General features: G+C 37.9%; 1 protein-coding gene across 2 annotated transcripts in view; it reads left to right on the top strand.

The window, feature by feature from the left end:
• GRID1 (glutamate ionotropic receptor delta type subunit 1) overlaps positions 1-15,194 on the top strand; it is a 497,344-nt gene that overhangs the window by 434,435 nt on the left and 47,715 nt on the right. For both annotated transcript variants that reach the window (XM_015633150.3, XM_019007270.2), the window contains exons 9-12: positions 7,534-7,635; positions 8,972-9,169; positions 11,121-11,445; positions 12,844-12,982. In XM_015633150.3, coding sequence (XP_015488636.1) covers positions 7,534-7,635; positions 8,972-9,169; positions 11,121-11,445; positions 12,844-12,982 — 764 coding nt within the window. The remainder of the gene's footprint in view (positions 1-7,533; positions 7,636-8,971; positions 9,170-11,120; positions 11,446-12,843; positions 12,983-15,194) is intronic.

Raw genomic sequence — 15,194 nt, 5'->3', positions numbered from 1 at the left:
AAAGTATTTATAACTCTAATCTTTCTTATGCACCCTGTGTGCACTGTCTGTCACTGCAAAATTTATCAGAAGTTCTCATTGTCCAGTATTTTTTTAAAAGCTAAAAATTCTCCTGAATGTTGATATGAAGCAGGGCAATAGGCTGGAAGCAAAAGGTTTGTAAACAGTAACATGCAAAAGTACTTTCCATGCTTACTGCAGTTTCTCTATGAAGACTATGCAAAGATTAGCTAAGTATATTGTTATGTTCCTTGTGAATACTTAGTACAACTGGTACAGAGTTTATATAAACTATAATATCTGTGGATCTGGTGTTTGTATATTCTCTGCTAATTGGCTTTGTGAGCAAGCTGATTTTAATTCCGCTACAAAACCTGTTCTATGTATGTAACAAAGCCCAAGGGATAAATATATTTTTGAAAGCTGTCTCAATATAGCTTGCTGTTAATTAAAACCATTAAATGCCTATCATTACAGAGAAGAAAATTCATGTTTTCCTTAATACTATCTACAGTTCTTCCGTTTCTTGGAGAGGCAATTATCCATTACCAAACACTAAGTTATGTTGTTTTTTTTATTTACTCGGTGACTTTTGTTGTAGAGGAAAAAAATATCTGGAAATTGTTGAAGCCATTTTGTGTCACTTTCTGTGAGAAGCAAGGATAAAGATGAAGTCATATTGTAAACATCAAATTAAGAGAAAGTTCAGTAAAATATGGAACTTTTAAATTTATTACAAGAATTTTCAATGTTCTGTAGATGTGGGTGTAGATTCCACTGCCAATAACCAGAGCTGGTCAAAATTCACTTAAAATCTTTAGCATGAAAGCTTTGCCACTTAGGGTTTTTACTGATGTCAGGAGAGAGTATTAACTTGTCTTAACAGCAATTCTTATAAAATATTATTGGAGTTTTATTAATTTTAATTTTTAAGTATCAAAATTTCATCTAAGACTTTGACCTCTTTGTCTTTAAGTTTCCAGTTTGGTTTATAAATTACATTTATGAATCCACATCTTTTGAACTAAAATGCAAAGTGGCTATCTTCTTCTCTAGAACATTCTCCTTGTTATAGCAAGGCCACAAAAATATCATGAGGTAATTAGATAATGCCAATACTTATTTTTTAAATAAGTTTCTACAAAAAAATTACTCTTAATGTTGTGGGGCTTTTCGTTAGTGACTGGAGTTTAAGAGAATTTAAGAGCAGTTTTCGATACAGGATTGAGAACTAGCTTGATAGATGATACCAGGGTGTGGACTGAACTCTGTTTTTATTCTGAGATGACTCAATGCCTGTAACCAGAATCAGAAAGTGAGTTCACACTGGCCAGGCTTCAGAAGGTGAAAATCACAGCTGGTGAAATCACGCAGTGGTCTGTACCTCAGGGGCCAGGCTAGGAAAAGTTCTGTTGTTAGAACTGCAGAAATACAGATGGGTTTCTTGACTGTGATACATCAAAAGCATTCAGCTCAGATAATACCCAAGAAGCCCAGTAAGGAATTGCTAAAAAAAAAAAAAAAAAAAAAAAAAAAAAAAAAAAAAAAAAAAAAAGCAGTTTTGACATAGCCCATTGTAGCGTGCCAGTTAATTCCTGTGTGCAGAGCTCTGTGTGTAGAAGGACTGGAAAAAATAGGTCCTGACAGCTGTCCAGCTGCACAAGCCTCTCTTGCTCTCCCTTCCCAGTAAAATTCTTAGAACAGCACAACAGGGAGTTATTTGGTTACTGCACTCCATAGAGCAGGACAGGAACCTATAGGAAATCAACATGAATTTGTATTTGTTGTTAGATCCAACTTCTCAATGATGAGGGTTTTTTGTTTACAAACAGTCTGCTGAGGTCACTATTGCATAAATAACAGGGATAGTTCTGCTCTCAAAAGCTAGTAATTTTCTACCAAAAAGCATTTGGAAGCTTTGAAAACAATCTGTTCTCTGTGTGAAACGGATTTGTTTCCATTTTACCTACACATAATGAGTAGCGGTAAAGGAAATTGGTTCATTTTGTCCACAAGCAGCTATTCCTGAGCTACCTGATTTTCAGTAATTTGCCATAGCATTCAGAGTATCCTTGGAGTCCAGGACATGTTGGATTTCACTGGGAAATGACTTTGTCTTTTAAACTGCAGGAAAAGGAAGAGGGGCTTGTTTGCCTTTCAGATAGGTAGCCCAGTGGCAATGTGTTTTTAGCCAGTAACTTGTGACAGCTGTTGAGGACTTTATACCTGGATTGGTCTAACTTTTATGATTACTTATCAGTTTTAATTTTATGCTTAGAGACTTGGTTGTTCATATCAAAGGGTAATTTACAATGTCCCTGGGAAGTGCCTGATTCAGCAGTATATTGGGTACTCACAGTTAATTTATTTGACCCTTAAAAGAGTTGTGGTGTTGCACACACATCTTTTGCTATAGCAATGCTGCCATTTGATTCAACAAGAGTGTTTCTACACTATGGCACATTGTGTAATCACAATCTTAAAGCCTTGAAAAGTAGCAAAACTGCAGAAGAACAGGGGTGGAAGTTTTTTGCCTGCTTTTTAAGAGAGAAGCTGTGAGAGCCTAGTAGAAAATACCTCCAATTTATTTTCAACACTTTCTTCACCATATTTTGATTTTATGTCAGGAAAATGAAATCCAAAAATTTTGGTATAGAGTAATGCTTCCCTGCACTTCATAAAGAAGCCATCAGAGGATAAGATTCTTGTTCATATTGTCTTCATCACTCTCATGATTGCTTCATTGAATACTACATCTTTCTCAGTGCCTGTATTGCTGCACTAATAACATCAGCATGTTGCAGTAACTGCTCCTTCAAAGACTAGTATTAATTGAAGCAATTTATTCTAGCAGAGCTGAAGATGGCCTATTTATACTTTTATATAATGAATTACAGAATACATTTGTCTTGTCATGTCCTTTCAGCTCCTTTTTCTGCCAAGTGTGGATTTGCTGCCCCAGACAAATGTTGCCCAAGCTCAGCACAGTAGAACACAGGTGTTTTTCTGTGTTGTGTAAGAGGTCAGAGATGTTCACCAGCTATCACAATATGGAAAGAGGAACAACCCTGAATTGGTATCAATGCTGCTTCATTACCTGCTAGCAAAATAATGTCTCATTCTGCCACATAATAGACCAGTGTCTTACTTCAGCAAAAAAGATAATTCTCATAATTGATGCCCTGCAACATAATATTAAACATGATGGATATGCAAAATAAAGTATATGGTGCTGATCTATTCCCAAGGGGTATAAGAAGTCTGGCACTGTATTAATAAAACCTACAGGGTTAGAAAGAAAACCATTGCTTCAATTCTGCATGAAACTCCTCATGATTATGTAGAAAGCAGTACATGAGAATACCTTGGCTTCCTTAAGATTAGTAGTATAAAGCATAATGTGTCTAACCTTCATTTATCTTATAGAGCTCTCTTATGTTCAAAGTAGTTGACTTTTAATGGTATGGTCATTACATTTAATTGAATTGATCTTTGGCTAATGAAAAACATAAGGGAAAACATTTTGTCTCGCATCAAAATATTTGATATTCTCTGCAATGAAGGACCATAAAAATAGTGGAGCAAGATACTGATGAGTTATGATGGGTAGAGTCAAAATTTTTAGTTGCAGTGAATGGCACAATTTGAAGAGCAGGACCTGAATAAATACACAGGCTTCTAGAGAATAAGAATATTAATGCTGAAATACCCTTACCAGAGCCTCCGCTTGTAGTCCTCTGTCCTAAACTATCCCCACAGTTTTGGGTTAACTAATGTAGTTTTTCCCCTGTAGGTTTTCCTTATTTATTGTGTAGGAATTATTGTATATGACATGGAGAGAGATATTCCATGTCCATATCCTATCTAGTTACTCTCTAGATAATAGCTGTTAAGTACTGTCATTAATCTTACATGGCAAAAAATATGTTTCTGATACTAATTTACAGTTTATTTCATTGCAATGGAATATTTGGGGTTTTGCATTGGTTTTGAGCTGTTTGAATTAATTTGAAATTTTTATTCCAATTTGTGTAAATTCTTTTCTTGTTACTATGCAGCTTCTTGCCAAAGTACATTTGGTTGGCACAATTGGAGATTCGTTTTCTTAAATTCTAAATCAGTTTCACGGGACTGTCTGTGTGGTGGTGACTCTGTTAGTGCTGCTTTTCTCTGTTAATTGTGAGCCCATTCCCTCACATTTTTCAAGGGTGTTGTGCTGCTTCAAGGGCAGACTTCATGTGGCATCTCAGTCCTAGACATCTGCCATTTGTCTCGTTGGCTGCTCAGGTGAGCAGTGGTGTATATCTGTTTCCTTAGATATGTCAGTTCAGGTCAATTGCTCTTTCCTACTCAAATCCCTCCTTCAGCGTTCTTGAACTTTCTCTATTTTCTATTATAGGTCTATGCTCAATTAACTTTATATAAGTGTGGCTCTCGGGACTCAGTGGTGTTACGTAGGCTTGTGAAGTTAACAGTTGTAGGCTGGAACCTCAAATTGCTCCTGTGCACTTTTGACTGAATTTCTCCCTGGCAGAGTTCTAGGAATGGCTTTGTTTCAGCAGTAGGGAATGCTTTTTTCTTTTGGAGATGAGGTTTTCAAGCATTCTGGAATGATGACATTCTTGGAAAAGACTATGCCAGTACCTTTTAACTTTGTGGATAATATGCCCCTATACCAGGCTGAAAGATGGCAATCAATCCACTCATCTGGGAAATGGCAAACTGAGAGGATCACAGGTTAAACCTTGCACTCTAGGACTTGGATGAAATTGTTCCACGTGGGACAAAACCATCCTAATTGCCTTTGTCTGGGATCCAGCATTATGTGAAACAATTGTTTGGATCTGGTATCTCTGGTGAATTCAAGAATCACCAGAGAGTTCTTTGATTTCCTGTATCTATGTACTTCCTGATATCCTGGATATGCCAAACCTTTCCTGTGAAAAATTGTTTTGCTTAGAAATACTTAAAAAAATCCCTGCCCTTTTATCTATTTCTCCTTTAACAGTCTGCACTGAGAATGAATAAATGTTCCTAGGAAACAATTTGTATTTCCTGTGAAAGGGTCTCTGTAGATTACAAGTTTGCAGCAGTAGCTCTGTTGCCTTATATCTAGTTTTCTTTCTAATTTTCCTATTTCTTAGTTATCATTATCTTAAATATTCACAGTTGCATCTTTCATCCTTTGTATTAACTGAATCCTCCATCACAGCAGCAGTTGTCCTGTTCTCCCTTGATACTCTTCCAGCATGCCTAGCTCTTGTTCAGACAGATGCTAACCACAGTGTTAAGACAGTACTTCTTAGCTGTGTTCTGGATGCTCTGTTTAGCCCATACCATGAGATGAGGAGTCCAGGACCACACTGGTACTTGTGCAGCAGTACTGTTTTACAAGCTTATCATCATTGGCATCTCATCTGTAGATTTGTAAATGTTTTTTTGCAAATTTATGGTGCTATATCGATGATAATTAAATTTCTCCAGAGAATCATAAGAAAATGACCATGGGGCAGTAAGACTTACAAATTATCAAGTTGTTCTAGAAAAGTTTGACTGCTTTTTCAATAGTAGTACAGAATTAAAAGGTAGCTGAAATGAAGAGGACAATATGCTTCTATCTGAATTTTAGCATTATTTCATACAAGATCTTATAAACCCTTACCTAGAGCAATTTGTTTCCTGAAAAAAGACAGTGAGATGCATTATCATCATCACATGTAGATTTTGTAAGCTGTTTTGGCAAAAGTCTTGGCCATATGCCTAGGACAAGCAAAGAAGGTTTAAAGAGTAAGCTTTCTTTAGAGATTTGAGACATAATAGATACTATACACACCTGCACTGATCTTTGCAGTCTGTTGAAATCAACCATGTTGATTTATTTTGAGGAAAGGTCTGTGCATTTGTTTTGGCAGTAGCAAGGGCTGAGGAACATCTGGAAATATTTCAGAGCAAGCATGTAAATTCAAATTCAAAAGACCATGGCTACAGGTATTTATTTGCCTGTGTTGCTGCAGACACTCCTCTGTCACTCCAAACTGCCATCACAGGAGGAGAGTGTTCAATCTGAGGTATTTTAGCTTTCAGGGGTGTCATTATAAAGCTGAAAATTATTCATACATTCTCCTCCTCCATCCTCGAGGTCATCTGGATAAAAGGAGGTGTACCTTAAGTCTTTCCTCTCCTGCATTTCAGCTTTCAAGATTTAGTGACTGTGGGATAATTTCCATCAGTTGTGATAGTTGCTGAATATTCACAGAATGTCTTGTTCTTTTCTAGTTCCCTGTTTATCAGTTTAATGCAACAAAACAGAAATAAAACTATACAGATCTCTTCCATCACATTTTATTTGTTGATTTGATTTGTGAGGCTTTAGGATAAAACTGAAGTCATAGAAATAAATCATGTAAGACATCTAGCCATAGGCATTTTCAGTGAAATAAGTTCTTTCCAAGAAGATTTTGACTTGTTACATGAAAATTAGCTTCTGGCAGGAGGAATCCATATTTCACAGATCTTGGACTGTGTTTAATTTCTACAGGGCATGCCTTCAGCTAACAACACTGCTTCCAAATATGTGAGCATAGTATTGGTGTTTAAGAGTACAGCTGAAAAAAAAAAAAGAAGAAAACAGTTTCTACTTGATACTATTTATGTCTCTTCTGAACAAAATGACACTGTGGATTCTGTTTGAAGGCAAAAGGAGTGTCTGACTGCTGCTGCCACTGCTCAGGAGCATATTTAGTTTGAAATAATCAAAGGTTACTTAAGTTTGACTTTTCTATTCTACCTGTTCTATTGAATTGCACTGTATTCCTATTCAGAAAATGCAGTAAAATTAATTTTTAAAATGATATATTTAATTGAAAAATAAAATATTTAGATGTAATGTTCCAGGGAGAGATACCCTGAAAACATGCATGTAGTACATGTGGTAGATATGAGACACTTGTTCATCAGGAGCCTGGGAACTCAAGAGGCTTTAATTGTTTTAGAGATCATGTAGAAGTAGGGCAAGAGCAGAGAAAATGGGACTTAAGATAGAAGCTGGAGAAAATACAAGTTGAGACAGTTTGACACCATAGAACCTGTGTCAAAAATTTATGACTGTGAGTTAAACATTGTAAAAAAAAGGTTGGTCTTTAATAAACATAGGGTATTTGAAAACAGAGATCTGAGCAGAGAGGGAAATCTGGGATAGTGCTGCCACAGGTAATCCTGAGGACTCTCAGGCAGTAGAAACTTACTGAGGAGAAATGTAATGTCAGAGTGAACTAAGTGAAATGATATGATAACTACTACAGATAATAGAGCATTTATATTGCACACATCCATGAACATACATTCAGGCAAGGTGCTTGTTTATGCCTGACCTCTGAATCGCACTAATTCTGATTCTACATTTTAAAAAAGCCACACACCTGTCAATCTCTCTCTATCAATTCTGGATTCGGTGAAGCTGCTGTTAAACATTTTGTAAATGCTGAAAGATTCCTGCCTGGCAGTGCTTCAGACTCTCTGTACTTTCCGTTCCAGTTGGCGACATGGGACTCTGAGAAAGGACTGAATGGCAGCCTCCAAGAGCGACGTCTGGGCAACGACTTACAAGGAGTGACACTCAAAGTGGTGACTGTCTTGGTATGATCCTTTCTGAGTTCAGGAAACAAAATGCTCAAAATAAAAAGGATCTGACTGAATATTTTCGGCGCTTCTTGCAGTGTTTTCCCCTATCATTTTCAGTTCTGTATTTTTGGATGATCTGTTACATAAGCAAGAAAGATAGATGATGGTGCTTTATTATTTTATATGAAGCTGTGCACTGTCAGTGATACAGAGCATTTGTTTGTTTGCTTATGCTGTTTTTCTGCATTGTAATTCCAACCAGGCATAGAACCAGCACAGGGCCTGAGTGCACGGGGGTGCATTCCAGATACCATCCTCCAGCTTGGATAGGCAGTTTTAAGCATTTCATGGATTTTAAGATCAGATGGGCCAATTATGATAATCTAATCTTGGCTCTTGTACACTGCAGGCTGTAAAATTTAATCAAGTGTTTCCTGCATCAAGCTCATAAATTCCCATTGAGATAAGCTATATCTTTTAGAAAGGTGTCATCTTTCCAAAAAAATCATTATGCTTTTGGGCCTGTCTATTAAACTCTGGAGTGGTAAAGAGCTCCTGTCAGCCAAATTCTACATTAGGGGCAAATTAGGGATTGCATGCCTTCCTGGCTAAGATATTGTAGTCTGCAGATTGCAGAATATTATGTCCTTTTTTTGTTTTCAATTTTCTATTTCTGAATCATGATACAAATAAGCAGTACCTAAGAGTACATATGTACATGAAGGCACTCCCTCCAGCCCCCAGTTTTCTTTCCTCAGTTTATGCTATAGCTGGTGTGAGAGGTGAGCAGATCCCTTCTGTGAAAGTACCAAGATACAAAGGCAGCCAACTGCAGTGCCAGTGTCACCAGCATCCCTGGGATTTCCCTGCAGGAGAGCAGAGAACATACCACAAAATGCTACATTTCCTTGGCCCCAAAATAGACTTCTTGAATTAAAATACTCCATAAACTAGCACCCATGAATTATTCTTTGAATTTTCAAAATTTTAAATGTTCACAAAATTGCAGTGGTTTTAGCTCCTGTTTTAGTATGTGTCCTGGATAAAAGATGACGCCTTGTGTATATAAAAGATGGCTTTCTAAATCAGGGGTTGAATTTCTTCTGGAGCCTCTGCTTATTCTCAAGAAATACTAAGGCTATGGATAGGACTCAAGTGTTGAGGTGGTGGTATCTTGTAGGGGAGCTTCACAGAATGCTATATGACCTACAATTTTTGCCTCAGAAGCTTACAGGTGCCTCAAAATCTGTTCCAAGTTGTCCAGAATTAACTCAGAAAGCACCATTTTGCTCAGAGAAGCAAACTAAAAATCTTGTTTCAAGTGTGAGTTAAGATACTGTTTTGTTCTCAGGAAGAACCTTTTGTAATGGTGGCAGAGAACATCCTTGGGCAACCAAAACGATATAAAGGATTTTCCATTGATGTCCTGGATGCACTGGCCAAGAATCTGGGCTTCAAGTATGAGATATATCAAGCTCCTGATGGCAAGTATGGACACCAGCTCCAAAACAGCTCCTGGAATGGCATGATTGGAGAACTCATTAACAAGGTACACAGGGAAGATGATGTGTTTCAAAAAGTTATAGGAGAATGAATTAGGATGAAGGCACCAGTGCAGAATGCTTCTGAGCTATGAGTGATTTGAATGTGTTATAAACTGAAATTTAAGACACTGTATACAGGATAGGAACTAGAGAGTTCCTGTTTTATTTGCTCCCAGCTGCTCTCAACATAAATTACATTGGTGTAAATTGATTTGTTTACATTACTATAAGAATAGAGGTCATGTTCGTGTGTGTGAGGGAATGACTATAGAAAATAGAAAAAAAACAAGGTATTCTCCTTAAAATATTAACTACTAGTATTTTATTTTTTGTTATTTTGTCTTTGAAAGTTGTTTGTAGAGGGGGGCTTTATTTCTGTCATTCTGTGACAATGTGTTTAATAAAGACCAATGAGTAATGACACTGACTTTGACTCTGAAACAGGCAAGGTAGCCCAGTAATAGGAAATCAGAATTTAAACTGGTCTCAAGATTATTTATTCATTTGAAACTGAATTTTAAAACTGCAATTTTTTAATTACAGTATTGCAAATCCAGGAGTAAGTTAATTGAACTCCATTTAAGTAATGGGTAGAGTTTGTAGGTTAGAATCTCCCAGAGAATGAAATGAGTGTATTTTGTTCATGTTCTTGCAACCTGACATGGGACAAGCATTAATTAAGAAGAATCAAAGGAATTAATATTCCATGTTGCTGCTTTTTGTAGAAAAATTTGCTCTTCTGCAGTGGAGATTATTACTGAAAGTGAAAGCTTTCTCATTATCTTTTAAATAGGTGGCTCAGTATCTGTAAGGAGATGTTTAGGAAGAAATACAAGCAATTAAGGCAATAGCAAACATGTGTGTGATAATAGGATGTTCTTGGTTGGTGCTAGGGAACATAAAGAATTTTTAACTTATTTTGCATTGACATAAACTGTTTGCATTTGTTTGATTTAAAAATAAGGTAAGAACTCCTGTTAAATTTCTTTGGAAATTGCTTTCTTTGAAGGAATTAAATATCTATTATGGTATTTTTTAGATGGTATTCCTGCTGCCATTTGTTCCACAGACTCAAAAGGGTTTCAAAGCAGACCTCCCCTGTCTAATATTTGCTTTACATTCCCAACACAATTAGAGACAGGAAACTGAATGTATATTCTGGTTTTTGTTTTGTTTTGTTTTTTTTTTTGAAGAGAACTCTTTTATTGAGACAGAAAATATAAAAATATTAAAAATCTAATTGAAGCTCTTCAAAAGCTTTGGAAATCTTATTTATTAACTCCTATCTTACCCTTCATCAAGTGTGCATACTCTTTAAGGATTATCTACATGCAAAAGCTACCTGTTTTAAACATTGAAGTAAAAACAGTTTCAGGAACATAGTTGCCTTTGTGCATTCTTCCTGTTATGAGCTTTTTCCATCACTTTATTAATCTGAAAAAACAAACAAAATCTTCTCCCTAGTTTTTCTTGAATTGTCTTCATGAATATGGAAAGTTGGCAATTCTGCAGGGAGAAAACAAACATTAGCTCTTCCCACCCTGCTATCAAATACACAAGCTAAATAAATGGTGTTTCTTTCTTTATTGCTTACAGTGCACTGGGTTAATGTGGTTCGGAGTTTTAGGCCACCTTTGGAAAACGAGTGAGGGATAAAGATTAAGTAAACTACCCTTCTTCCAGAGAGGAGTCAGGGTCACGCTTTCTGCTCAAGAGTACCTTGACAGGTTATGTTTCGTTACTCTTCTGTAGACCAGTGCAATTAACTAATGTTCAAATGGTGAAAATGATTCTGGTTTTATTTTTAGAGACTTTATTTAAATGCATCTAAATGCTTTAAGTTATAGACGGAAAGTCACGGAGTCACTTGGTTCTTAAAAAGCTTGTCCCTAAGGCCCACGCTGGCCAAACTGCTGGTGGCAGGGAGCAGTGTGATGTGCTGTGTTTGTCTTGCAGAGAGCAGACCTGGCCATCTCAGCCATCACTATAACACCCGAGCGGGAGAGCGTGGTGGACTTCAGCAAGCGCTACATGGACTATTCCGTGGGGATCTTAATCAAGAAGCCCGAGGAGAAAATCAACATCTTCTCTCTCTTCGCTCCTTTCGACTTCGCGGTGTGGGCGTGCATCGCCGCAGCCATCCCGATCGTCGGGGTGCTGATCTTCGTGCTGAACCGGATCCAGGCCGTGAGGGCACAGAGCGCGGCACAGCCCAGCCCGTCCGTGTCCTCCACCCTGCACAGCGCCATATGGGTGGTGTACGGGGCCTTCGTCCAGCAAGGTACCGGCCCTTGGCACGGTGGCTCAGCACCGCTGACCGCCCCACAGCTCTGCCGGCAGCGGCCAGGACAGGGCACTCCTTCCCAGAGCGGCCTAAAGATGGGACAGAAGGCCGGGATGGGGAAGTATTGTGTTCTATTAGCTCAGCTGAGCAAAAGTGGGAAAGGTAGGCAAGTTTGGGGCTTTATGTCTTTTTACTGCTTTTCTGTCTCTCAGTAAGTCCAGAAAAAGCACTAGCAGGCTTTTCCTCTTTGGGAAAATTGTTACACTAGAAATAAACTACAGAGCTGCTTGGTGCAGAATTGCAACACTTCTCCAGCTCTGAAACTAGCACCTTTTTAATTGTTTAATATATAACTAGAAATAGAAATTTATAGGTTTTTGAACTCTTGTGAGATAGTTCATCTCTTGGTTGTTTGAACTGAGTATGTAACTAACTTTACAATCAGGAATCTCTAGGCATGGCACTAATCCTACTGAATTCAATAGGACTGCTGCCATTAACAAAGTTATTTTTGTAACTAATTGTTTACAAAATCTACCCACACAGTTTTTGTGCCATTTCTATAACGTTAGTTGTATTTGTGGAAGGCAAGTTTTATTGAATGCTGTAATTGAATGCTGTACCCATTGAATGGGTAAAGATGTTAACTTTTTTCTACATTTTTTTTTCATTGTGACTGCAAGCTTCTAAAGCTTCAGCTGAAAATCCATCCTGTTGCTATGAAACTTGGTCCTTCATCTCATTAAGGTGGCATCCTTGATGGGTTTAAGTGCAGTAAAATATAATCTGCACAAACATATGCTGAAGTAAGTAGAACCAGCTCTATGGTAAGGGTTAGCCTCCAACGATGCTCAAGCATATCTGTGCTTGAAGACTGCTGGAAAGAAATCTTCACATGACTTGAAATCTTGTAAAGGGTAACAAGTAATGACACTAATGCTCCAGTCTTTGCAGATTTAAATACTGCAAGGATAGCACACAAAGCATTTGGCAGTTCTGTGGGGCTTTTTTTTCCAATTCTGAAAGGGCAATTGAAAACAGAATATTGCTATATTCTGAACACTGTAATGATTTAATTCCTGCGTATTAATTGTGCTTCACCATTCAACTTCACTTAGAACATTTTTCATGTTCTTTAGATTCAATCCTCAATAATTCTCAAGGGAATATTTTGAAAGATGATTTTCTAGAACACTGTCTAGGTCAAGAGGTTGACTGGAGAAAATACTTGTAAATTATCAGCCTTAACAGAAGCAGTGCTTTTCCCACAGTGAAAGGGCAGACTGGAGGGGAAGCAGAGAGGAACTCCAACAGAGTTTAACATACCAGGGCACACAGAGGATGATTGTAAATGGAAGCTGCTGAGAGACCTTCCATTTCTCTGTTTATTTGTAGGGGGTGAGTCCACTGTCAATTCTGTGGCGATGCGCATTGTAATGGGAAGCTGGTGGCTCTTCACCCTTATTGTGTGTTCTTCCTACACAGCGAATTTAGCAGCATTTCTCACAGTATCAAGGATGGATAATCCCATAAGGTAAGAGCCTCTTCTTAACATGAAGCTGGAAACCTGGATTTCACAGGAAGGTATTATCCATTTGAGTACTCATTCTTGCAAGAAGGAGATAACTCTCTAATAAAATACTCTGATTATTTGCAGTGGCCGTTTTTCTCTCCTCTCCCTCTCTTCAGTTTCACTCCAACAGCCCTCAAGCAGTTCTGATGGAGGGGACAATGGCACTTTAATTCTGTATTTTTCCAGGAGAGATGTCTTTCATGTCCTGCTGGTTGTTTGGTTGCAATTTGTGTGTGTGTGTGTATAACTTGGGGTGTTTTTCTGCAAATTTAAAGGTTAAAGGTTTTCTTTTTTTCTTTTTCTCACAAAATGTGGGCAAATTTTCCACCTTCATACTGGTGTGGAGTACTGGGAGGGCCATAGAAATTTCACACTCAGTGCTGACAAGGTTAGACACTGGTATCTCATGTTTGATATGGTAGTGATGGAGTGGAGCAGTAGCAGTGCAGCACAGGCTCTTCTAGAAAGTGCCGAGCTAAGGATTTCAGATGTTAGAGGGTGACACAGTTAAGCTGTTGCTCTCATTTGGGATTGCATTGAGAAGACTGGCACTAAATGTTTGTGTTCACTTCCTGAAACAGAAGAATTGTCACTGAGGTGAGGCTGGTACTTAAAAAAACTTGCTTTTGCCTTCTCAGTGTTTTCTGCATAGAAGGATATAAGTCCATTTCTTCTAAATATGAATTCAACAGAATTTCCATTTTTTAGCTTGCCACTGTGTACTTGCAGATAATGTAATGCTTTATGTGGATATATCGTCATCATCATCATCATCATAAAACCAGGCCAGAATGATAACAGGCTTTGGTTTTAAATTCACTTTCTGTTCGTCTGGCCATAGTAAATGGGTCTACACAGTAACAGAAATAAGTACTCCAACATCAGGAAATAACATGAGAAACTATGTAGAATAAAACTATCTTTGTGTGCCACCTGGATGTACTGGGAATAAGGTTAAGCTCAGTGAATAAATTGCTCTTGAAAAGCTAGAAACAAATAGCTATCCAGAAAGCTTGACTAATGATATTCTTAAAAAATTCTGAAGGTTCTATTTCTTTCACTGCTGAAGAAATTTTCTGTTTGATCTAATTAGCACTTTCCAAAACTCAGCCAAGTTCAGAGGAGGACAAAAGTTGGAGTTGTAAGTATGTGAGGAATCTCCGAAGAAAGAAGTTTAAGAGCAGAACTGTGGATTTTTAGAGGCCTTCGAGTCTGAACTGTTACAACATTTACAAGGGATTTTAAATCCCCTTCTTATTAAAATTAAAGGACATTGCTAAGAATCCTGAGGAGGATAGAAGTTTTTTGGGTAAAGGAACTGCTCAGGATTGTTTTGCAAGTATAGAACTGAGGCACCCTTCTACTGTTAGAGATGGCAATTGGAGAATAGTAATTAGATGCCTTTCTATGCCTAATGGTAGCTGCCTCTTCCCAGGTTCCTTTATCACATCCCCTTATACAAAATGAGGATGTGGAAATAAGAAAACATCATCTGATCAATTCAGGTTCCAGAATGTAAATGCCAAAAGAAGTTTTAAATTGCAAGAAGTTTCACTGTCTGTGTTCCACCTACTTGGCTTTAAGGGCAGGGATCTCTAGTGGGTGTTGTCAGCTACAATGTGGGTTGTTTAAATTGCCTGAGATGTCAAAAGTGGTCCTGGATGCTGTGATGCTGTGGCTTTGCTCCCAAATCATTCCTAAGGTGCCTTGGAGAGAGAACGTGGGGTAAAGAAATAGTTTCTCTATAAACTCTTGTTGAACCTTCATCCACCTCTGAGCCATGATTTTCATGCCCCCACTCTTTAGGCGAAACAGCTTATAAAATGATTTGTCAGGTTTAGAACTAGTATTTTTTTTCTGAGAAAGTAAATTACTGCCTTTCAGTAATTAATCGTGGCCTTGTGCCTCAGCTCCCCGTTCTCACTGGCTTCACATCGTATGATGTGCAGTGGCTGGTTTTGCCTAACTGCCACTCAGCTTGCCTGCATTCTGTGTTTCATGAACCCAGAAAGGAATACTTACGTGAAATCCATTTTCCCCATCCAAAGAGCCACAATGAGCTAGAGCTGAGTATTTGCTCACCAGCTGAGAACTGCCAAATCCATCTGTGTACACTTCCATTGTTAAGAGAAAACAACCCCCATCCTTTCAGTAAATCTGTTGTTATCTCTCT

The sequence above is a fragment of the Parus major genome, chromosome 6 (assembly GCF_001522545.3).
Source record: "Parus major isolate Abel chromosome 6, Parus_major1.1, whole genome shotgun sequence".
NCBI classification, from domain to species: Eukaryota; Metazoa; Chordata; class Aves; order Passeriformes; family Paridae; genus Parus; species Parus major.
This window is presented reverse-complemented; position numbering and strand designations above follow the sequence as displayed.